This window comes from Psammomys obesus, unplaced genomic scaffold, assembly GCF_907164565.1.
Source record: "Psammomys obesus unplaced genomic scaffold, mPsaObe1.curated_primary_1811, whole genome shotgun sequence".
Lineage (NCBI taxonomy): Eukaryota > Metazoa > Chordata > Mammalia > Rodentia > Muridae > Psammomys > Psammomys obesus.
The window spans coordinates 1,559,230-1,584,013 of record NW_026585687.1 but is presented as its reverse complement, the minus strand read 5'-3'; the positions used below and the strand labels follow the sequence as shown (position 1 = coordinate 1,584,013).

Genomic DNA, 24,784 nt, shown 5'->3' with positions numbered 1-24,784 from the left:
TCTAAGCACTGTGTGCTTCATTATTGAAGTTGGTACTACATGTGAAGAAATGACCAAATCAAACAAATAAACTTCCAGTATTTCTTATTGCCACACCTACTTCCAATGTTAAAAGGCATTCCTAACGTATTCTATTATTTCTCAAACAAATTGGGAAAAAAAAATAAGCCTTCACTTATCTTTTCAGCTTTAGTACTTTCTAAGAAATTCCCTTCTGTTATTTCTTATGCTTTTTAACAGAGTCCACAATAGCTGTCTGTGTGTCCATGAGAGTGTAAATAATCAAGAAATCATCCAGCCACCACAGAAGTTTTAATATCACTGTAAAATGGGATCACGGTTTTATAAGCACATTTCAAAAGTGCAAAGATTATAAGATTGTTTATCTCTCTTTCAGAAGCTTAAATGAGCACATACAAACTATATATTTTAATGAACATACGTTTTCTCTACTTTACTACTAGTTAAAAAAAAAACATGCAGAATAACTAAGTTCCAAACCAAAAGCAACTAGTAGAAGTAAATAAGTAAATCATATTGATTTACTTAGTGGCCATGAAATGCAGCAAAGCCTCCACTTCCACCGACACACTAGAAAACCCCCCACCAATTCCCCTGTAGAGGGCTGATTTAGCTCTCTCATCATCATCAGGCATCTTTGGTTCAGTCTCTCTGGAGTCATGTTACAGATTCGGTTACTGAAAAGGTCCTGCATCTTTTATTCCTGTATTACAGTTTGAGCAGGCACCTATGGCTAATCCCCAGTTGAGGAAACGAGCCAGGAGGAACACATCAGCTTAGCTGAAAGAGTTAAGCAGATATCCTGGGTCTGCAAATTAAGCAAGAACATAAAGAGCAATATAAAATTCTAGGATATTCTTTTGTTCTCTCTTCTCCAAGATCCCTGCATACACAGTACAAGAAAATATAGAGTATGGAGCGGGGCAAAAGCCACACACAGGAAAGCACTCTCGAGCTAAAAGCACAGTAAAGAAAATTTAAACTGCAGTGTTTGGGTTTTCTTTGCGGCGGCAAGCAACCTCGAAACCAAGAGGGTCACAAGTTCGACAGTTTCCATGCACTGAGTGAGGGTTCAGTGACTTCATTGCTGAAGTTGGTACTACATGTGAAGAAATGACCAAATCAAACAAATAAATTTCCAGTATTTCTTGTTGCCACACCTATTTGCAATGTTAAAAGGCATTCCTAATGCATTTCTCCATTATTTCTCAAATTAGTAAAAACAAATATGAAATCCATTTACAACCATAATATTATGCAAGTTATTTCATTTTCCTGTAATAACTTAGTCTGTTCCAAAGTATTTCTGTCCAAAATGTGTAGGTGCAACAGGATGAACTTCAGTAGTTAAAATTGTGATCTCTGGAAATTCTTGAATGATTGATTTGGCACCTTTAAAAAATAAAAAAAAAATAATTGTTAATATTGCAATATTTTTGGTAATACTAGTTAAAATTGTACAAATTTTATAATCACTGTCTCCAGACTTAACACTGACAGAAAACAAGGAACAATCGTCTTTAGATACTGAGTTAGGAATGTTTAATCTCTTTATATAATGTCTGTTATCTGAAAAATTTTGCTAATAGTTCAGACCATGTCCCTGCCCACTCAATAATATGGTTTTAAATTCAAATTATTCAGTTATACCAGTTTTGGCCTAAATCAAGTAATATGGCAATTCCTAAAAGGAAAATCACATGAAATGAAAGTTTTCCAACTGTAATAACATGAAACAAACACAAAGGTGATTTTGGTGTGTCAGAGAATGCTAGTTGTTTAGAAATAAGGACTGTAGCTTTATGTGAGGGGGGACAATCAGGGGATGTGGACTGGCTGGGACCCCAAACCAAAATGCCACTTTGAAATCTGCTATACAATGTGGATTTTTCAGGTTTAATGCCAAACAATGATACACTGTTCCAATTAATACAGTTACAACAGAAGAGATTATTTTTCTTTTGACAGAGGAGGATAATAACTGGATTACCTTAATGTTTTCAATGTCAGCAGGGCTACGTACAATGAACAATCAAGCAAATCACCCTTTGTCACCACTAGTATTTAAATTTCATTTACATGTAACATTTAAGTTACAAAAGAACAAAGTAATCCAATAGGCCACAATTACTATACAGCATAATATATTGAAAATAGCCTTTCTAATACATATGCTGTGGCTTCTCCTGGTTTGCCTGAAACCTGGAATAGTTGGAAAGGCAGGAACGTTCAGCTACAGAAGCCATCTATTTCTCTTTCAATTAGGAAACAAATATCAATTCATTGAGGAATGCTTAGAAAGTGTCCCCCCCACACCCCCAAAAAAGCTTAAAAATGAAAGTCATTTAGAATCATACCCTAAAATAACCATTATTGATACTTTGTGTGCATTTTGAAAGCAAAACTGAAATAGCACTGTGTATCATCCTACCCACTCATGTGGATGTCAAATTGATTCTGTTTTAGGTTAAAACCAAGTCTGCTTTTAGTAGTGTTATAACTTGTCTCTAAACTTACTGAACATTTACAGTGTTTCTTTATATATGTATTAATTCCTTGAGAATTTCATACAATATATTTTGATCCTATCCATACCTCCTCTCTACTCCCTACCCACCAAACTTTATGTATGTTTGTGTTTTCTCTTTTTCTCCCCCCTCCCTCAAACCATCAAGGCCACTCTCTGTCACCCAACTCCTCTTGTGTGTTGGCTTACCAGGGGACAAACCATTCAAAAAAACTGACTCTCCCTCTCCCAGCAGTTACCAATGCCAGTAGCTTCTCAACTAGTGGTGGAACTATGTGTCTGCCATTCCTCCCTCCAAGCTGGTATTTTATCTGGCTTGAGCCTGTACATATCTGATGGAGACTGTCACATCCTCTACAAGTTCATATGTGGAACTGTTCTGTCTACAAAACAAACAAACAAAAAACCTCTATATTTATGGTTGTGAGCCTAGCCTTTAATGGCTGAGCCATCTCTTTGGGCAGAGTGTAGGGAATCTTCTGAGAAAGGGGGAAGATAGAAAGACCTGGAGGGGACAGGACTCCACAAAGAGAGGAGCAACAGAACCAAAAAATACAGTCTTTTCTGAGACTGATTCTCCAACCAAGGACTGTCTATGCAGATAACCTAGAACCCATACATAGATGTAGCCCATGGAAGCTCTGTCTCCAAGTGGGTAACCTGGTAAGAGGAACAGAGGCTGTCTCTGATATGAACTCAGTGGCTGGCTTTCTTTTTCTTTATTAATTATGTGGCTGGCTTTTTGATCACATCTTCCTGAGGGGAGAGCAACCTTGCCAGGCCACAGAGGAGGACAATGGAGCCAGTCCTGATGAGACCTGATAGGCTAGGGTCAGGTGGAAGAGGAGGAGAACCTCTCCTATCATTGGACTTAGAGAGGAGCATGGGAGGAGATGAGTGAGGGAGGGGGTGGGGTTGTGGGGATGAGGGAGGAGGCTACAACTGGGATACAAAGTGAATAAACTGTAATTAATATAAAAAATAAAATTAAAAAAATGAAGCTGCTATGAACATAAAAAAAAACTGTTTCCTTGAAGTTATCCACTATCTCTGGCTCTTAAGATCTTTCCATCTCCTCCACAAAGGTCCTTGAGACATTAGAGAAGTGAAGTACTTCACAGTATGAAATTCTTATTTATGCTGCTTTTTCACATTTGCCAAGTATATTTTTATAACACTAAATACTTTTGAAAAGCACATTTGCGAGGTATGTAATATATACTCTAAATAGATATTACTCATATACCCATTTATTATCAGTCATCTATATAATTCCTTTTATGTTCTTGTTTTTGGGACCGAGTCTAGCTAGATAGTTAAGTTCTCTATATAGGGCAGGCTGGCCTTGAACTTGCACTAATCCTTTTGTCTCTGCCTCCCAAGTGCTGGAATTATAAGCATGTATCATCATTCCAAATAATCATTATTTCTTATACTTCAAATTATGATGAAAACCCTAAAAACTAAATTTTACATGCCTCTATTATTATTTTCTTACCATGTATTCCTAATTGTCCTAGATTCTTTGGAAAGAAAGCCAAAGTCTTAATTTGGATAATCTCTTGCAGGAAACAAAGAATAGATGACTTCCTTGTATGTCCTTAAGGCAGATGTTTAATTTAAAAAAAAATCTTATCTTCACTTCTCATTCCAAAGATTATTTCACCAATACTGTAATAAGTCCTTTGTTCTCAGGTTCAGATGGGAAACCCTTCAGCCATTTATGGGCCATAACCAAACTGGGCCAAATGGGAAAACAACTGTAGTTTTTTTTCAATGAAGTAATTAATATGCCCCCATTTGAATTTAAACATCAGAATGAGTAGATTGATAAATCAGTGGTTAAGAGCACTGGCTGATCAATCAAAGTACCTGCGTTGATTCTCAGCAACCACAGGCAGCTCACAACCATCTGTAATTCCAGTTCCAGGGGATCCAACACCTTTTCATGGCCTCCGAGGGCTTTTAACATGTACATGGTACACAGACATATATATGCAGGCAAAACACCATACACATAAAATAAAACAAAGAAATAAAAAAAAAAAATAAAATAAACATCAGACGAGTGTGAAACAAGACAGGTGTACCAATATATGTCTTGTGGTCTCAGTTACTTGGAAAGATGAGATTACCTGAGTCTAGAAGTTCAAGAACAGTGTGCTACACTATGCCTTGTCTCAAAAACAATGGTTTAGTATTTTCACTAAGCTTAGAGATGATAAACACAAGTCATAAGTACCAAAACTAGATTTAAATTTAATGTGGACATACATCTCTACTTTTCCAAAGGATGAGAGGCTAAAGAGATACATCCTTACTCATCTCATAACTATCTGGAGCTCAAATTATAGCTGCACATAAAACTCACCATGGGGTGGATAATTTTAATCCCAGCACTCAGGAGGCAGAGGCAGACGAATCTCTGGAGGTCAGCCTGGTCTACAGAGCAAGTTTCAGGACAGCCAGGGCTGTCTCGAAAAATAAATAAGTTAAATAAACTCACCATGGGGGGTGGAGAAGAGACTGAGTAGGATAATAACACTGGGTTGAACTCCGTGCTCTATAAGAACCTTTACAGCTTCAATGACAGTGTTTCCAGTGCCTAATACAAAAACACAACCAAACCCATTAGCAATGTTAACATCTACACTGAAATGTTCTTGAATTAAGAGTAATACAGTAATCTTAACATAAGACACGACTAATAAAAGCTTCATTTGGAAGTGTTTGCTCTTTGTCAATGTTATTTTTAATGATGGACACAACATAAGTATCAAAGGTACAACGAGTCCTAAACTCATTTATTGCTTCAGATACCAAATTTAACATTACCACTACCACCCCTGCTCACCTCCCCGGGATACCATAAAATGAAAAAGTACAAGGACGAGAACAGAATACCAGAAAAATTTCCTGTAGAGAGGATAAAACCTTGAGGAAAAATCACTGCCATGCTCATTAAGGTAGAAACGGAACATGTTTCAGTTCATTTTCTGTGTTCTACATATCATTTGCTTCATTAGGTCCTTTGCTTCGATCCGTTCATTTCAAGACAGGCATTCTTTGGGACTAACAAAGTTTGATTAATATATATTCTCTTATTATACAATAAAAATTTCCCAGCTAACTGCCCAGGACAACTCCAAATCCAACAGAGAAAATACATTTAGAAACTGTTTTTGCCTTTTATATAAGGGTGTGTAGGAGGTAGGTACTAACTTGCATTTAAACTCTTAACAAAAGATTACAAATGCAACTCAAGCCACTCACTGAGAATTGGATACATCAGAAGGACTTTTCTGCGATAAATGTCTGGGGGGAACTTGGCATAATATACTTTGGCCCTTTGTGTCTCCTCATCACTCTGAATCAGGATCTTCCCAATTCGGATGGATCGACAGCAGTCTCGTAAGCCTTGTTCCATTGCCTCACCTTGAAGGAGGAAATGAAAAGAAATCAGAGGCAACAGGGTTGTGGCAGATAGAGTGCAAATCCAAGAACAGGCTAAAATAAAGTTTCTCACTGTTACTAATACCAAAACGAGCACTATCAAGGCAGAAGCATTCTTCTTTCTCTACTATGGTCATATTTTCTTCTTAGTAAAAGCTCAATGAAAGCCTGGTCAATGAAACCACAATAAGGTAGGCTTATAAGCTATGGAGCTGTCATGCTTCCATTAGTATAGGCTTGACTGGGTCATTCCTTGAGCTTCTTCGGCATCAGAGATACTTTCCCTCTTATTAGGTTTTTAAAGAAGACCTTAAGCCACCTAAATTTGTCACTTTTGTCTGGCAAAAATCTAAAAGATTCATGAAAGAGTGGGGGCTGCAGGCAGAAGCTTTTTCTTTGGATCAAGGTGGCAGCAGGATTCATCATTTTAGCTCAACAGTGACTTCATTGGAAAAAGTGTCAAGTAACATGGGTTCTCTCTTCTCCAAAGAGCCTGCCTGACCCTCATCCCAACAGAAGCTGCCTTTCTATGTGTCTGTGTGTGTCGTGCGCGTGAACATGTTTGCGTGTGTGTGTAGGCACACATGTGTGTGCAACTGCACATGAGGGTGAGCTCAGTCACTCTCCACCTTATTCTTTGAGCCAAGGTCTCTCGGTTGAGCATCAGGGCTTCCCGATGTGAGGAATCTGCCTAGCCATTTTGCTCCAGGGATTCCCCTGCCTGAGCCTCTGGAGTACTGGGATAACCAGCAGGCCGCCACACTGACTTCAACTTCATTCCTCACCCTTGTGTGGCAGTTGATTTAACCGCCGAGACCTCTCCCTAGCCCCTACACACAGGGCTATTTCTGAGTCTGAATGTCTTTGAAGACGTATATTTCCTAAAGTCAATCATTCTCATGCAATATTTTACATTGCTTTGAAATTCTATCAGTACTGGTATCTACATAATATTTTAATATTTTCTTAAATTAACTCTTTATTTAAGAGGAAACTTTAGAGCATTAGCGAAAACATATAAACAGTTTCTTCTAAAAATATACAAAAACAATAGGTAGCTTTTAAGAATAAAAACTATGTCAAAGCTGGGCATGGATTTTGATGGTAATAGTGTGTATATGTTATACACACGTATGCAAGATTCTGGATTCAAACTATAGTATCAAAACACACAAAAAAAATCAAAAGACAAAGCAAAGAAACAAACACCCAAAAACCCCTTCTCAAGTTGGCCTTTATCTCCCTGAATCATCTGGTACACAAGAGAGCTTACAAGGAGCAAGCTGGTATTCTCAAAGAAGGAGCTGGGAAGAAAGCGTATCTATGTGTTCAACAGCTTCAAGTGCTGAACAAAACTATCCTGAGAATGCTGTCATTGCTTAGCGCTATCTTCCTATAAAAACAGAACCTAAAGCTCCTTTTGTAATTGAGGTGTTCAATTGTTCACAAACACAAGAGCTAGAGAAAACATGAATGTTTATATAGTTTAAAAATCTATCAGTTTCCAGTGAAAAACAAGTGGAGCTTCCAGCTCTTGTGCAAAAAAGAAAAAAAAAATTCAGTTTGCTGAAGAGAAAACATCCCTGTACATGTTCTTATCACAGGAATGCCATTTTCCTGTGCAAACGTTGTTATTTAGGGTGATCAGTTGGACTCAAAGCACCTATATGAAATGTATAAGACCAGAAGCAGAAATGCCTAGAGCTAATGACAACTAAGTGCTTTTGCCTATATAGTTACATATTAATAGACTATAAAATTTTAAATATTAAGCAAGTCATTCTGTCCATATTTTGGCATTTACCTACAACATAGATAAAAACAGAGAATACATTTTCTCTAGCCAGATATTCAAATGTTCTTCAGAACCAATGTAATTTATGCCACATTTTTTCAGTCTGCAAACTTTTCTACCCAAGAAGCAGTATCCTGTCCTCCCATCCTGCTATCCTCCCACCCTCCTTTGAGTCTTTTTTTCTTCATAATTTATTCATTTTATATACTGATTGAAGCACCCTCCCTGAACTCCCCCAGACCCACCTTTCTTCCCTCTTCTCCTCATCCCCTTCCCCTAGTCCACTGAAAGGGGGAGTTCTCCACTATTGCCATCTGCCCATAGCTTGTTAACTCATCAGGACTGCTTGGATCTTCTTCTTCCGTAACCTGGCAAGACTGCATCATCAGGGGTGAGTGACGAGAGAGCAGTCAACTGAGTTCATGATAGAGGCAGCCCCTGATTCCCTCCCTCAGAGATCCACATGGAGACTAAGCTACCAATTGGCCACATCTGAATAGGGTGTCTAGGTCTTCCCCATGTGTGGTCCTACATTGGTGCATCAGTCCCTTCAGGACCCCCTGTGCTCAGATATTTTAGTTTTGTTTGTCTCCTTGTGGGGCTCCTGTCCCATCCATCTAATCCCAACCCTCTCTTCCTCCATAAGACTCCCTGCACTCTGCCCAAAGTTTGTTCCTGAGTCTCAGCATCTGCTTTGATCCCCTGTTGCGTGAATCCTTTCAGAGGACCCTCTATAGTAGACTCCCATCCTGTTTCCTCTCTTCCACCACTTCTGCTATCTATCCTGTTTGATATTCTGAATGAGATTTGAGCATCCTCCCTAGGGTCCTCCTTAGTGTTTACCTTCTTTAGGTCTGTAGATGGCTGTCCTATATTATATGGTTAATATTCACTTATTAGTGAGTATATATAATGCCTGTCTTTCTGTTTCTGGGTTACCTTACTCAGGGTGATCTCTTCTAGTTCCATCCATTTGCCTGCAAATTTCATGATTTCCTTGTTTTTAACAGCTGAGTAATATCCCATTGTGTAGGTGTACCACAATTTCTGTATCCATTCCTCCACTGAGGGACATCTAGGTTGTTTTCAGATTCTGGATATTACAAATAAAGCTTCTATGAACATAGTTGAGCAAATGTCCTTATTGAATGGTGGAGCATCTTTTGGATATAGTGCTATTCCCAATTTTCTGAGAAAGCACCAGATTGATTTCCAGTGGTTGTACAAGTTTTCACTCCCATTAGCAATGGAGGAGAGTTTCCCTTTGAGTCTTTTAAGAAGCTGGCTTGCTCATGGGAGCAGGGCACTAGGGAAGATGCCTGCAATTATAATTAGCTAAACTTAGCAGCAAATGTGCCATGACTCCAAGGCACCATGAGACCAGGCAACACAGGTGGTGAGACTTAAGAAAAGGCAGGTTGCAATTATGACAAGGCCACCCGCCTCTCTCCCAGGAAAGAGCAACCATTTCCACTCATGCAAAGAAACAAAATCAAATACATGCAAACCTACCACTTCTCATTATGCTGACCCCACAATTTCCTTTCTCAAATTTCACTCCATCATACTTGTGCCCTGTTGGGAAATAAAATGAAAAATAGATCCTTTATCATTGGAGCAATGTGCATATTCTATAAGGTTCAAAGCACATGAATACAAAGCAACCCTTGTCTAGACACATTGTATAACACCTTGGGTTTCTTGTAAAAGTAATGAGTCATGATTTTTCATAGTTATTTCCTAATTCCTTAAAGCCTGTGATAAAAATTGGGAAAGAAGGATTTCATCAAATTGGAATAGAACTTATTACAGAACAATATTCACATACACACCCTCTAAATTGAATTCAAAGGAGATTCACTGCAGTCCATGAATTCTAGATACCCTGTCAATTAAACCCGGGGCCCCACTGAGAGCTACAGCAGAAAGCCTCCCCATTCCATCCCTTTTTATGAGCCTTCATTCTGCCTAAAAAGCAGAAGAAAGGCTGAAGTAGTTATCAAGCTACTCAAAACTTGGCCTCATACTGGCTTGTGTCAATTATGATGTAACAAGCTCAGCCTTCAATTGTTCATAGTCAGCCCTCTTAAAAGAAGAGTTTTCCATCATTTATTTTAAAAAGTCAGAATTTCAAATATCTGAAAGAAGGATTGTATGCTATTTTTTATTAGAACAAAATACCTTCTCCAAATCTTATTTTTCCTTTTCCTTTTCTTTTTCACATCTCTTCTTTTTCTTAACCTGAAGTTTCTATGCCAAGCCAGTTTCCTGCATTTGTTAGCACCAGCAGCTTCCCCACAGAGATGAAGATAAGCTGCCAGCAATTCTTAACTCTGGTCCCCATGGGCTACCATCAAAAGCAACATCTGCATGCTGAAGAGCATGTAATAACCTTTAACTTGAATTGACAAGGAAGCCATTAACAAAAAGTCATCTATATGGATTTCTAAAACTCTCAGTTTTTAAAGTTTTTTTTTTTAAAAAACAGCTATATATAAGCTCATTTTTTTCACACTGATATTACACAGAATGTCCTCCTTCCATTTTTTTTCTCCCTCCTCCCACTCTAACTCAGAATTTTTGAGGAAAATTTGAGACTAGAAGTCCTGTTTACCTGTCGGAGTGGTCACCATACATTCTTTATATGGCAGCTGATTCAGTCCTTCTTCTACAACAAGTCTGATCTAGAAAGTCAAAGAAAAAAAAATAAGTTGAGGTCCTGCAGAGAATCCTGTTAGTTCTTAGACTTAGAAGCTGAGGGTTATGGAGGTGGGATCTGTCCCTAACTGCAGGGACAGATCTAAATGCCAGGCTGCTTGTTGCTAAGAATCCAACCTTCATATGACATGTGACTGTCACTAAAGGGCTCCAGTGTGCACTCTATTTCAGTAAAGAATATTAGAGGTACAAAACTTCATTGGTGGTAATAAAGTTATGGGTTACTGTGGAAAGTGTCTACCTGGACTTTTTCTGCCTTGCTTAGTACTTTTGAGATCTTTGAAATTTGAACATGAATTTGAATTCATTTTTAACAAAAGTCCATCATAATGCAAAGAAAGCCTAAAAGGCCTTGTTTTTAATAGCTGAGTAGTATTCCATTGTGTAAATGTGCCATGGTGGGATCTAGAAAAGATCATACTGAGTGAGGTATCCCAGAAGCAGAAAGACACACACAGTATATACTTACACTTATAAGTGGATATTAGACATATAATATAGGATAAACATATTAAAATCTGTACACCTAAAGAAGCTAAGCAAGAAGGAGGACCCTGGGTAAGATGATCAATCCTCATTCAGAAAGACAAATGGGATGGACATGGGAAGAAGGAGAAAACAGGGAACAGGACAGGAGCCTACCACAGAGGGCTTCTGAAAGAGTCTACCCAGCAGTGTATCAAAGCAGATGCTGACACTAATAACCAAACTTTGGGCAGAATACAGGCAATCTTAGGAAAGAAGGGAGAGATAGTAAGACCTGGAGAGGACTAGAGCTCCACAAGGAGAGCAACAGAACCAAAAAATCTGGGCACAGGAGTCTTTTCTGAGACTGATACTCCAACTAAGTACCATGCATGGATCTTACCTAGAAACCCTGCTCAGATGTAGCCCATGGCAATTCAGTATCCAAGTATGTTCCCTAATAAGGGGGACAGGGACTGTCTCTGACATGAACTCAGTGGCTGGTTCTCTGATCAACTCCACCTGAGGGTGGAGCAGCCTTGCCAGGCCACAGAGGAAGATGATGCAACCAGTCCTAATCAGACCTTATAAGCTAGGATCAGATGGAACGGGAGGAGGACCTCCCCTATCAGTGGACATGGAAAGGGGCATGGGAGGAGAAGAGGGAGGTAGTGTGGGATGGGGAGGGAATGAGGGCGGGGGCTACAGCTGGGGTACAAAATGGATACACTGTAATTAATATATAAAAAAAATAAATTTTTAATTGAAAATATGTGAGCCAGAAGAAAGAATCACTAAAGACTCCTGAAAACAGCTTCTCACAGTGAGATATGAGCAGCCAGAGCCCACCATAACAGAGACAGTGCTGAGCCTGTAGTGCACATTTTCTCCAATCAATACAGCATTAATGACTGAGAATCAGGGACAGCAGGGAAAGGTACAATGCTTCGTTCTCTGTTATCACAACATATCACCCTGCTGCCGTTAGAAGGATCACTTGGAAATGCCCCATCACTCTCTCCGCCTGAAGAATCAGAGAATGGGCCCAGAAATCTTTTAACTGGTGTATGCAAGAGCACCCTCACAGATATCTACAATCTCCCGTGCCTATTTATGTTTGTTTAAAAGACAATTTACAGGGATGATTTTTTTTTCTTTGTACAGCCCCTATCTCCTTCCTCTAGTGACATACCTTAAAAGAGCCTTATTTCCTGCCCCATCCTTCGAAACTGTGGGACAGAAATTACCATGTATGTAAGAGGCAAAGGTTGAAGAGAACTGCTGTGAAATATTTTTTTCTGGACGTGGGAGGGACGCCGTACTCGTGGCTGTTGCACACATGAGCTCACAGCAGCTGTGTTTGCTTGCACAAGACCAAGCCAATTAACACTCCCATACAAGGGCGAGGAGCTCATAGGCCATATCTCTGAATGAGAAGTTATTGGCAGCTGATCCGTTTTCTGAAGGAGGAAGAGTCAGTTTTCTTTAGAGGTGTGGTCCCCTGAAGGGTTGACCATACCCCAGTAAATAGCTTCATACCCAGGTACATCTGGACAGCATAAATTAGACTCAGTAGGCTATGAAAAAAAGAGGATATGAAGTTGGGTGGAAGAATCTGAGGATTTGGAGGGAATTATATAATCAGAATACACTGTATATATGTATACATTTTTCAAAGAATAAATAAAATATATATAAACCCAGGTGTGGAGATTAGTGTGTCTAAGTTAGAGGAGAGCATAAAACTAGAAGAAGAAATGACTAAAATCCTTTTAAGGAGTGGGGTGTAGCTCAGTGGTACAGCAATCTTCATCACTCTCCCAAAAAAATAATTAAAATGTAAAGAATTACAGGAAGCAACTCCTGACAATCTCAGAATAACATCAATTGCTCACTCTCATGAGACCCTTGTGTTGAGGAGATGGTATACTAGAAATCCTTAATAATAAAAATATAAACAGCTGTAGTTGCTACCACAATCACAACAGAACCCCCACACACACACACACACACACACAACCACACTTCATCAGTGGCCCTTCAAAGCCAACTATAAAGAATGGAGAAGTCCAAATTACCATTCCCTTACAGGAAGTATGCCACATATCTTATTTGGCTAATATATAATACATGTTATTTCAAAGAAGCATTTTAAAACATCCATGGACTTGACTCCTACTTTCTATAATAACAACAACAAAGAGATAGATGCATCTGTCATTAGCCTTGTCATCCCAGCTACTAGGGAAGCTGAGGCAGGAGGAATGCTTGAACCAAGAATTTTGAGACCATTCTGGAAAAAAAAAGGAGACATTGTCTCAAAAACAGAAAGAAAGAAGGCACAAAGGAAAGAAAAGATGAACAATTTTACATCAGAGAACAGAAACTCCTATTTTCTGTCAATAAAGTAGAAGTTTCTCACAAGGGAGGAGCAGTCCTGTTAGGCCACAGAGGAGAGCTTTGCAGCCAGTCCTGAAGATACCTGATAAAACAGGATCAGATGAAAGTGGAGGAGGTCCTCCCCAATCAGTGGACTTGGAAAGGGGCAGGGAGGAGATGAGGGAGGGAAGGAGAGGTTGGGAGGGAATGAGGGATCAGGACACAGCTGGGATACAGAGTTAATAAAATGTAACTAATAATAAAAATAAAAAATAAATAAAAATTTAAAAAATGTTTTTGGGGTTTTGTTGTTTGTTTATTTTTGCTGAACACATAAAAGAAAGCTGATTGGTGGTAAGTATTTGCCTTGTAAACATTTAGACCTAGGTTCAGTATCTATAATCCACATAAAAAAATCCAAGTGGTAGCATACACTTTATAACTCTAGTGACAAGAGGGTATCTGGAGGGCTTGATGGACATTCAGCCTAACTGAGGACCTCTAGATGCCAGTTCAAAACCTTATCTAAAATAGTAAAAATAAAAAAGGTAAGGTAGATGGCTCCTGAGAGGCAACCAAGACTGATCTCTGGCCTCCACACCCAAGGTTGACCTCTGATTTCTACCTGCAAGCACACACACATGCACCTCCACAAATGTACACATACACACACAGAAGAAAACCTGATAGACAATGGCTACTACCCCAGGAACGTCAACCATATTCCTTCTGCTCTTACCAGCAGCTATTACTCTCCACAAAAGACAAGATTAGTTTAAATTGAATTGGGTCTCTCAAAGACTGTAGAGCTGTCTAAAGTCTTTTAGAATACATGCTCCAGAAAAAAAAAAATAAAAATGAAAAGTTTGATGCCTTTTCCTCACATTTCCTTTTAGAACTATTTTCAATGAGCTGATTATATCTACAAGGTTAATAAGCCACATTTCTTTCTTAATCTAAGTATGGGCAACATTTAAGATTGCAAATTCCACAAGAGCAAGGACCATATCTATATTCCTGTTTTACCTCCTCCCTCCCAAAATAGTCTAGCACAGAACCTCATGTGTGCCCAGTGTTTATTTTCATTAATGAAGAGTATTAGTCATAGCAACTAATTATCAATTTCATTTTAAGAATGGAGCACACTTAGGTATCAGCACAAGAATGAAAAACTGTAGCAAAGCAATCTGGCCTGAGATCATATGAGATCTCACTGACTATGTAAAGACTGGGTTTAGTCAGGATTTCATAGGATGCCCTTGAAGAAGGGTAGACAGCCCAACTTAGAATTTAAAATTGTGACTACACCACAGGGCAGAAACAAAACAAATGCGACTCATACTGTAAATCACACAAAAAAGACTACTTTTTGCATCTTAGCTGATACCACAAGGGTAAATGCTAGGTCTCAGAACATATTTAGTTTCCTTCTAAGTGCTTCAATTCAGTGCCCTAAGATGAGACATTTTATGAGTTGCTAAGAGCCAGACTGCCAAGATCCATCTAAGAATGACAAGGAATGGATTCATAGGCAATACTTTGGGGTAAAAGGGAGTGAAGCAGTGCTTTAAAGCTGTACTAGAAAGAACACTTCAGAAGCCTATCAAGATGATGGTTACTAAGTGAAATCTCTCAACCCCAGAATGCTCTACAGCAAAAAAGCCTCCTGGCCTACCAGAATTATATCACTGTGTATAACAGCGAAATGAAAATGGAAAGCCTCCACTTACCAAACGATCCGCAGAAAACATGAAGTCCCCTCTACTGGCTGTCCTAAAAAATAAAATAAAATAAAGTACAAGTTTTAGTCTAAATTAGAACTTCGAAGTAAAATATAACTTATTATAGTAACACTGATATTAAGACCTATTATATAATAAAAGCTGAAATGCTTATGTGTACAGACTATTACTAAGGCAATATGTTTTTACTAGGATACAGACATAAAATGAAATGACTTCATGACTATTATTGTAAACAGGTATTTGACTACTTGATATCAACATCCAAGATAAGAACTGAAAAGATCATGCCGTTCCCACTGAGCTGTCAGGGAACAAAGATCCCCTGGAAGATGACAACAAGGCTACAAGCTCAAATTGAAAAAAAAAAAAAAAAACTTACAGTAAGAAAACTAGCTTTCCCACTCTCCCCCCTTAAGTTCACCTTGCTTTCTAGGCACACAATAGAGATACATAATCCAAATACTTTGTCTTTGGTTCTTCTTTGAATTAACATAAGTCCTGTGCTTTTGTCATTGCTTTCAAGAATATGTGATTTAATTTCTAAGCCCTCTTTCCCAAATCATTTATAACATGGCCTTTTTCATTACCTGGATTTTCCTGTCATTTTCTTACACATTTCCTTCCTATCCTGAGGTACGCAAACAATAATAACGCAATCCTGTCATACCCACAAGTTGTTAACCACCCTCCACCCCCTGAATGTTAAGACACTGATGCTTTTCTTATATGTAAACTTCTAACATTATTCCTCTTCCTTCTTTCATATGTTATACATTTTGATGGAATGGATTAGTTCACAGCTTATGTACTTAAAATTCCCTACCTGTCTATATAAAATATACTAAAATATTCCTTATCATAACATCAAAGGGATAAATGCAAGTGTTTCTTAGCTCGGCAGATAATTCACTTTTTTTTGTTTTTGTTTTTGTTTTTTTTTTTGCATGTGCACTCAGTGTTTCTTCTTTTCTTTTTTGTTTGTTTGTTTTGGGAGACAGGTTTTCTCTGTGTAGCCTTGGCTGTGTGAGCCTTGGACTCACTTTGTAGACCAAAGCTGGCCTTGAACTCACAGCAATCTGCCCACCTCTGCCTCCCTTAGTGCTGGGATTAAAGGTGTGTGCCACCATGCCCAGCTGTACTCAACTTTTTTTTTTTTAACAGAGGAAAGCAACAAAATGTACCTGACACAAATAACATTGCACTTCTTACAGTGATCACAGCTCTATCACCACTATTCCCTAAACTATGGGTGTAATTAAGCAACAGCAAGAATATGTGTTAGTAGTATTTATACATTCTATTCTCTAGACTCAAAAAATTCTACACATACACACACACACACACACACACAACTATATACATAGAGAAGCCATTTAAAACAGGCTCTGTTATGCGTACTGCTGATTTCAAATAAGACCACTTCAAACACATCTGTCAAGGAAGTGAAAAGCAGAGAACTATATAAAAAATAATAGTATTATTATGCTAGACCTATGCAAACTTGTTCAGCAGCCAAATCATAGCTCCTTTTCAAGAGGGAAGGAAACTTTGAAGCTTTCAGGATATTATAGAAGCTTAATGCATTCCTTTAATTTTTTATATTTATTTTGTTTTATGCATATGAGTGTTTTGCCTGCATGTATGTCTGTGTACCATGCACATGTATGGTGTCCATAGGGGCTGGAAGGGAACCTATCATGCCCTGGATTTAGAATTACAGGTTGTTATGAGCTGCCATGTGGATGCTGGGATCAAAACCAGGTCCTCTGCAAGAACAGCAAGTATTCTTAACCACTGAGCTATCTCTTCAGCTGTCAAGTCTTAAAGAAATATCCTGTGATATATTTTGGCAACATGTCTTTTTTTTAACACTTCTCAACATTTATATATCAAGTTATTACACAGGCAAAGTGATCAGAGATAGAGCCATCTGTTATTTTTACTTTGGAATCAGACATTAAGACCTTTTTTACCCTCCCCCCCCAAAAAAAATCAGCTTTAGCGTATAACCTTTGCATGATACATACATTCTACAAAAGCTATACACTGAGAATCTAATAAGAAATGTCTTTGCTTAACAATTATTTGACCTACAAATGAAATCATCCACTGTTCCAAGTTACTCCATTATGAACAGCAATTACTATATTGCCTTCTGTTATTTTAGGCAAACTTCAACTCATACTATTTATTTTAAATCAATTTAGAAATTAAAGTAAAGCTAGGATACAATAAGGTGATTACATTAAAAAAATTTCACAGTGGCCTTCAACATCATGTTGAAATTCTTAACCCTGCTGAGAACAGTTTCTTAAGAACAGAATTTTCTTATCTGATCAAGCTGTTTGAATCTTCCTTTTAACCCAATACTGGTGTGAATCATTTGTTTAAAATATTTTTTAATGGAAAGTAGACTCCAGGTATTATTCACTCTATACACTCTACTTCAAATCATAATTGTTCAATTTCTATCAAAACCATGAAAAAATCTTGTCTTGAAAGGAGGGGAGGACCTCCCCTATCAGTGGACTTAGAGAGGAGCAGGGAGATGAGGAAGGGAGGGTGGGATTAAGAGGGAATGAGGGAGGGGGTTATAGCTGGGGTGAGTAGATGTTTGTTCACCCAGAGATAGTGTCACACAACAGAGGATTAGTTAAACCCAGGAGTTTCAGGCCAGCCCAGGTTACATAGCAAAACTCTTTCTCCAAATAAAGTTCAAGTAGCAAATAAATAAAATGATCTTCCTGAAGAGACAGATGATTTTATAATACAGCTTGTAAAGAGTAAACCACACTACACACCCTTTGCAGGGTATGCTGGTGGAAACCCGTGATACCAGCACTCAGAAGGATGAGGCCAGTAGATCATAAAGTTCAAAGGCAGCTTGGCATCTCTAACAAGTTAAAGGCCAGCCTCGCCCACACAGCAAGACTACACTTTGAAAAAAAAATACATGCTTTCCAAAAGCAATTGAAAACAAACTCCTGAGGAGTCATAACTTACAACAATTTAAATAAAATCAAATCCTAGGCACACAGAATTGGATGTCATTTGAAAATTGTAAACACAACACTCTTCCTAGAAGATTATACACATGGATTGTTTGTGACATTTGGAGAAGTGAAAATGGAGTGAGCATTTAGCAAATAAAAATATAGGATATTAAATTTGAATTTCATAAATCCCATGCAATATTTAAGTTATACTTATATAAAAAATGTTCACTATTTTCTTGAATTCAATTTAACTGGACATCCAGTGTTTTACCTGCTAAGGACAGGAATAATTTAATGGACTTTCACAGTAAGAATATTAAAACTAAGAGTGTGAGGACTCAGATTTAATATTTTGTTTGTTAAACCAATGGGTTGCAGGGAAGTGAAACCTAAGAAAAGTTCTGTCAGGTTTAGTCAAAGGGTAGATTTCTACTCAGAAAGGCAGAAGCAGAAGGATCTTTGTGAGTTCAAGGCCATCCTGATCTACAAAGTGTGTCCAGGACAGCCACACAGGGAAGCCCTGTCACAAAAAAAAAATCAAAAAAATATAAAAATAAATAAATTTTTTAAAAAGGTAGGTTTCATTTCAAGTTGTGGTTTAATGAGCAAAGGAGAAGGTTCACTTCTCCATTATGTGATCACTAAAATCAAGAACAGCCGCAAGATTTGCTGTAGCATGCAGATGGTTTACAACGGATTTTGCTCTTCCCATCACCTTCAAAAAACAAACCGTTAACAACACACTAGAACAAATCTAACTCAATGGAAATTAAAAAACAACAACAACAACAACAAAAAAAACAACTTCTTCCACCTGCCAGGTGCAAGTCAGGAAAGTCACAGCCTGTTAATACCTTAATAAGCTTATAAAATACAGAGCCATTCATTGTTTACCTGCATCTCCAAGTAGAATTCAAAATAAACTCCAAAAAGCAGGTGGAAAAACAAGAGGTATAATTTTCACCTGCTAGGGTCCAGTGTAACCTGTGAGACATTAATAGGATAGCCCTAACATATTATATAAGGGATTTGTGCTGCCTAAAGATGGGACTTCCTCCCTATTGCACTACAGCCAGTTAGAAAATTCAAATGGAAAATGTACAGAAACAAAAAAAAAAAAAAACATGTCCAAGTTTTAGACAGTCTGTAAATTAAATTTTCCCTATGGTGAGCATTTCGGTTTCGTATAAGTTGAAATGACAAATTTTGAGATTCCTCTAGTCTCAGGGTGATGCCAGGACAAGTTCTTTAAGCTACTTCTGTTTCATGTATAAATCCTTGAATTGCTCTATATGCCAAGTCTGAAGCCAGGCCTGTCACCACACAGGGAGTCTGGGCATTCTCACAGAGGCAGTGGTCTCATCTGAGCACGGAATAGTCATTGTGGTATTTGTAAGGCTGCAAATGGGTTCCACCCAAGACTGCAAACAACCTCTAAGTATGAGAGCCAGGAAATTGTTTTTGAAAAAGACTTCAGTTCCAATGCACAGCGTTGGTTAAGAACATCACGTTACTTGTATGACTCACATCACATTAGGTAACACTCACTCTACAATTGCACAGGACGTTCAATCCAATCTGAGGTTAAATGTCTCCTTCCAGATGACTGAAAACTAGTCACAAGGCTTAAGGTAGTTCTTCGGTGCCATTTTATGGACTGGAAAACTCTTAAGATAATTGCTCAGCTCCCATCCAAGCAGCCTACACAAGCCATGCCAAAGCCTCTCCTATGACAAGTACAAAGACCAAATATACTCAAAGTGCTCACAATATTTCAGGAGACAAAATCAGTCTCTGTCTGTCTCTGTCTCTCTCTCTCACACACACTCACACACTCACACACACACACACACACACACACACGCAACTAGGGATTGGAGATTGATTTTTAAAATTCACTTCATTGCCTTATGCATGAGATCATGAACCATGTTCAAGGGAGAGATATATATTACACTCAGATTCTACGGGATTTATTATTCAGGATGAGAAAGCTGTATAGTTTAATCCATTTCAATAGCAACAAAAAGAAGCCACAAGAAAATGAAGGAGTCATTTCTTTTTCGTCGTTTGCCAGTGACCCATGTATGCATAGCTGAATATATTATCCATTCCATTCAGCATTTAGATTACTGCACTCTCAAAGAGAGAAAATCATTTCCTTGAAATTCAATAATATAGCCAACATAAATGTTTCAAATATTGTAAACTTCAAAAAATAAAACCATTTTAAATCAGGACAATGTTCTCAATCTTGCTTATTTTATAGATACACAACTTGCAGTTCAGTTGGATCACCCTATTTCCCCATGCCACAGTCAATTCAGGAAGCAATCCCTTTACTAAATAGATTCTAAGAACCAGGAACAATAAAAGAAACAACATGTACTCCAAAGGCTTCTATTATCAGACAACTCCATAATGTGTGTGTGTGTGTGTGTGTGTGTGTGTGTGTGTGTGTATCAAAAGAGAGAAAAGCATATGCTTCAAAGAGGACAGACTATGATAACCATTTGTACCTTTTATAACTAGACCTACATGAATATAGTTCCGCTTACATGAATATAGCCTCTGTCAGCTCCTACAGTGCCTGAAACAGACCTTGTTTGCATAAAGGCAAGACAATTTTTAAAAAGAAAAGAGAAAGCTTTTGTTAACAAATTATGCTGATTAACAAAAACAAAACTAAAAAACCATTGTCTCCAGCCTGAATGAGTATCACCTCATTAGGAAAAATTACAGTAGACCTTTCTATACTATGTCAAAGCTGGGTACAAATTATGTAGGCCCTCTCATTATTTTTATTTGTTTTGAGAGAAAGTCTTGCTAGGTAGTTCTGGCTGGCTTGTTCCTCACTAATCACCACAGACTAACCTCAGACTAACAGCCATCCTTCTCACTTAGCCTCCTGAATGCTGGTATTAGCAGCATGAGCCATAAGACCTGGCTTTGGTATTGATTTTCAAATTAAGAATTTTAATTCTCTATACAAGCAAATCCCCTAAACTGTATCAGTAAAAAGCATGCATAATTTCCAACATGAAGAATTTAAATTCTGTCAATATACAAAGCACTTCACAGTTTATTACAGTGTTCATGGATCGAATATTCTTTTAGCGTCTCAGGAAAGAGCTCCAGGAGGCTGCACCAACATCTTCATTTTATAAATGATAAAGCAGAAACAGAGAGATGTTAAACATGTTGTCTAAAATCCCCCTAATGGGATCCTACTGTCTCCTCTTTCAAATTCAGAAGAAAAACAGAAAGGATTCTACTTACTCTCAGGTCGCTATATAACCCAGACTTTTCTGAATGAAATATAATCAAGACATACAGACTCTATCATATATAAATGCTGAAGGTCGTACTCTCTCCAAGATATGTATGAATGGTTTTTAACCTTTATATATTTAACCTTTATGAAATCTAATGAAAACTTAAGATCCTCACCCCTGAGCAAAGGCATATAAACAAATGTTCACAGCAGTCTTATTCATAATAAGGAAAGAGGAGAAACTACCCAAATGTTCATTAGCCGTTGGTAGATAAACAAACTGCAGCACATCTATGCAATGAAGTACCATTCAATCACAGAAAGGAAGCAATGTTGAAAACATCATACTAAAAGAAACTAGCCACCTTTGAGCACCTCCCCCAGCACATCTATGCAATGAAGTACCATTCAATCACAGAAAGGAAGCAATGTTGAAAACATCATACTAAAAGAAACTAGCCACCTTTGATCACCTCCCCCTAATGGGGGAGCAGCCTTACCAGGCCACAGGAAAACAATGCAGCCAGTCTGATGAGACCTGAGAGGCTAGGGTCAGAGGGGAGGTCCTCCTCCTCTATCAGTGGACTTGGGGAGGGACATAGGAGGAGAAGTGGGAGGGAGGGTGGGATTAGGAGGGGATGAGGGAGGGGGCTACAGCAAGGATACAGAGTAAATAAATTCCAATTTATAAAAATACAAATAAATTTACAAAAATAAAAGAAACTAGCCACATAAGCGTGGTATAAAATGTGACTTCTTTCATTTGAACTATCCAAAACAGCAACAACTGCATGATCTTGGTCAGAAGTGAAGTCTTAAAAAGTTGATCTCAGGGAATTTGACTATAGAATGGATTTTACTAGAGAATGGGGAGAAGAGAGGAAGAGAAAAAGGTAGAAAGGTTGATCAAGAAGTATTTAGTAGAAGCTAGGCATGGTGGTGCACACCTGTGATCCTAGCACTCAGGAGGCAGAGGCAGGCAGATCTCTGTGAGTTCAAGGCCAACCTGATTGCAAAGCAAGCCCATGGTCTACAAAGCAAGTCCAAGACAAACAAGGTTACACAGAGAAAACCTGTCTCAAAAAGAACAAAACAACAAAAAAGTATTGAGTTAGAGTAGAAGCAAGAAGCTTTGTTGTACTATTGCATAGTATGTTAACTACAGATAATAAAGTACTGCACAGAATAAAGGATTTAGAAAGCTTTTACCATAAAGAGTTGATAAGTGCATAGAGAAATAAATTTATTTAATCTGATTTAATCATTATGTAATACTACACTGATGTGCAAAATTTTTTTTTCTGTTAAAGAAATTTTAAGGGCTGATAGGTTCTGATGAGCCAAGGAAGGCTGTTTAGATGGCAGTTATCAAATCAAGGCTGCTATGTTAAAATAACAGCTTATAGATGCATACATGTGAAAGAGTAAGGAAAACTGAAGTAAGGAAACACAGGAGCCCACACCAAGGGGATAAAGAAAAAGTTGCTAAAATCTGATTCATGGTAGGGAATTTTTAAAATGCCAAGGCATAATGGGAAGGAAGATAGTGGTCTTACATGCTGTAGCTATTCATTTAAAGGTGCCAATAGGAGCCAGATTATGGTCTCATATACAATAGTTACCCCTACTTGGGAGGTTGATTTGTGCCTTCAAGTTTGAAGTCAGAGTTTGAGCAGCAATTTAGGGGAACCTTGTCTCGAAAAAACCAAAAAGAAAAGAAAAAGAAAAAAAAGAAAGATAGATAGATAGAAAAGAAGGAAGGATCGCAGCTGTATTTCATTGTGGTGTGTATTTATCCAAGAAAACTCATTCCAAAAGCATTTTAAAAATTAAGTTCTCCACAGGGGTCTTCCCAGAGACCCATACTCCAACCAAGTGCCAGGTATGGAGATAACGTAGAACCCCTGCGCAGATGTAATCCATGGCAGTTTAGTGTCTAAGTGGGTTACATAGTAATGGGAAGAGGGACTGTCTCTGACACAATCTGATAGGCCTACTCTTTGATCACCTCCCCCTGAGGGGAGAGCAGTCTTACCAGGCCACATAAGATGATAATGCAGTCACTGCTGATGTGATCTGATAGACTAAGATCAGAAGGAAGGAGAGGAGGACCTCCCCTATCAGTGGACTTGGGGAGGGGCATGCATGAAGAAGGGGGAGGGAGGGTGGGGACGGGAGGGGAGGAGGAGGGGCTTATGGGGGGATACAAAGTGAATAAAGTGTAAAAAAATAATAATAAAAAAATTAAAAAAATAAATGAATAAAAAAAATTAAGTTCTCGGCTACACTGATTTGTGGGATTAGGAGGGTCCAACATGTTCACAGGCTGCCTTGCTGTTAAACTACTTTCTGCAAGTTTTCAGTAAGACAACCTGGATAAGTTTGGAATGATAAACTTTCTGCCAACCAGGTAAATCTGAACTCCCAAACAGTAAATGATAGGAGTCAGAGGGCCGGCAGAACACAATATCAATTCCCTTGAAATCGAGTTTTTTCTTTGAGCCTGGGCTAAAGTGTGATAATAACCATAGGGTTATTATGGGTGTAGTGGGTGTAACATTTCTGGATTATACATTTACATCGTGTCAGGAACTGAGCAGGTGGCATAGGGATGTGTACCTACCTGGCACAGTTGAGGATTAGTCATGTTTAAGACAAAGAGGCCGGAAAAGGCTTAAGGCTACCTAGAAGGTTTCATTCCTCCACAAAGCAGTACTAACCACAGGAAGAGAGAGCTAGAGAATTGTCTCACTGACTCCCCTACTCACACTCCAAAGAAAGAGGCCTGGCTCTCATCTCCAAAGATCAGTTTGCCAAATCCAAACACAGGCTTTTTACTTTCACCCTGCAGCCCCTCCACTCCCTTTTCCCCTTCCGCTCTGGGCTTACTTGTCGCGGATGATAGTCTGCAGTTCCCGGATCTGATCATTCATTGGCAGCAGCTTAAGCTGTGCCCCGATCTGTCGGGAGAGTTCACAGTCCCCTAGGAGGGGGTCGCCTACAGGTGCCTTGGAATTGCCACTGTCACTATTATCACTGTGGTTCTCAGAGTGAAGATTAGTGCTGCCACAGGCCTGAGAGTCCTGCTCCGAGAGCACGCCAGAATGGGCGTGCCCAGGGAGGAGAGTCAGTTGAGCCAAAGCAGCCTTATTTTCCTCGGCATGATCCAGTATCTGGTCGTCTGCTCGCAGACGATCGGGACTTGGGCTGGAAGTAGCGTTTACTTGCCGGTTGTGACAGGGCATGGAGTCCGGAAGCTGTAACTCCGTGGCCATACACGGGGTTCCGGGCTGTCGCCGCTGCTATCAAACCCTAAGAATAAAAGGATAAAGGACAGGAAGAAAGGGATGCGGACACGTGCTTCCTCGCAGCCCCCGCCTCCTCCAAACGTCTAACCCTGGCTGTCCTCTC

At 38.8% G+C, this 24,784-nt stretch overlaps 1 protein-coding gene across 1 annotated transcript; it reads right to left on the bottom strand.

The window, feature by feature from the left end:
• Positions 1-293: 293 nt before the first annotated feature.
• On the bottom strand, positions 294-24,784 carry Uprt (uracil phosphoribosyltransferase homolog). Its single transcript, XM_055592464.1, has 7 exons — positions 24,263-24,784; positions 15,089-15,131; positions 10,411-10,480; positions 9,309-9,371; positions 5,822-5,983; positions 5,055-5,153; positions 294-1,413 (listed from the first exon to the last, which is right to left on the bottom strand). The coding sequence occupies exons 1-7, from the start codon at positions 24,646-24,648 to the stop codon at positions 1,307-1,309; spliced, it is 930 nt and encodes a 309-aa protein (XP_055448439.1). The 5' UTR covers positions 24,649-24,784; the 3' UTR covers positions 294-1,306.

Coding starts and splice junctions, on each gene's coding strand:
- Uprt (XM_055592464.1), bottom strand. CDS start 24,648: ATGGCCACGGAGTTACAGCTTCCGGACTCCATGCCCTGTCACAACCGG. Junction 10,481..15,088: donor TGTTTTCTGCGGATCGTTTG/GTAAGTGGAGGC, acceptor TTGACTTTCTAG/ATCAGACTTGTTGTAGAAGA. Junction 5,154..5,821: donor TCTGATGTATCCAATTCTCA/GTGAGTGGCTTG, acceptor TTTTTGTATTAG/GCACTGGAAACACTGTCATT.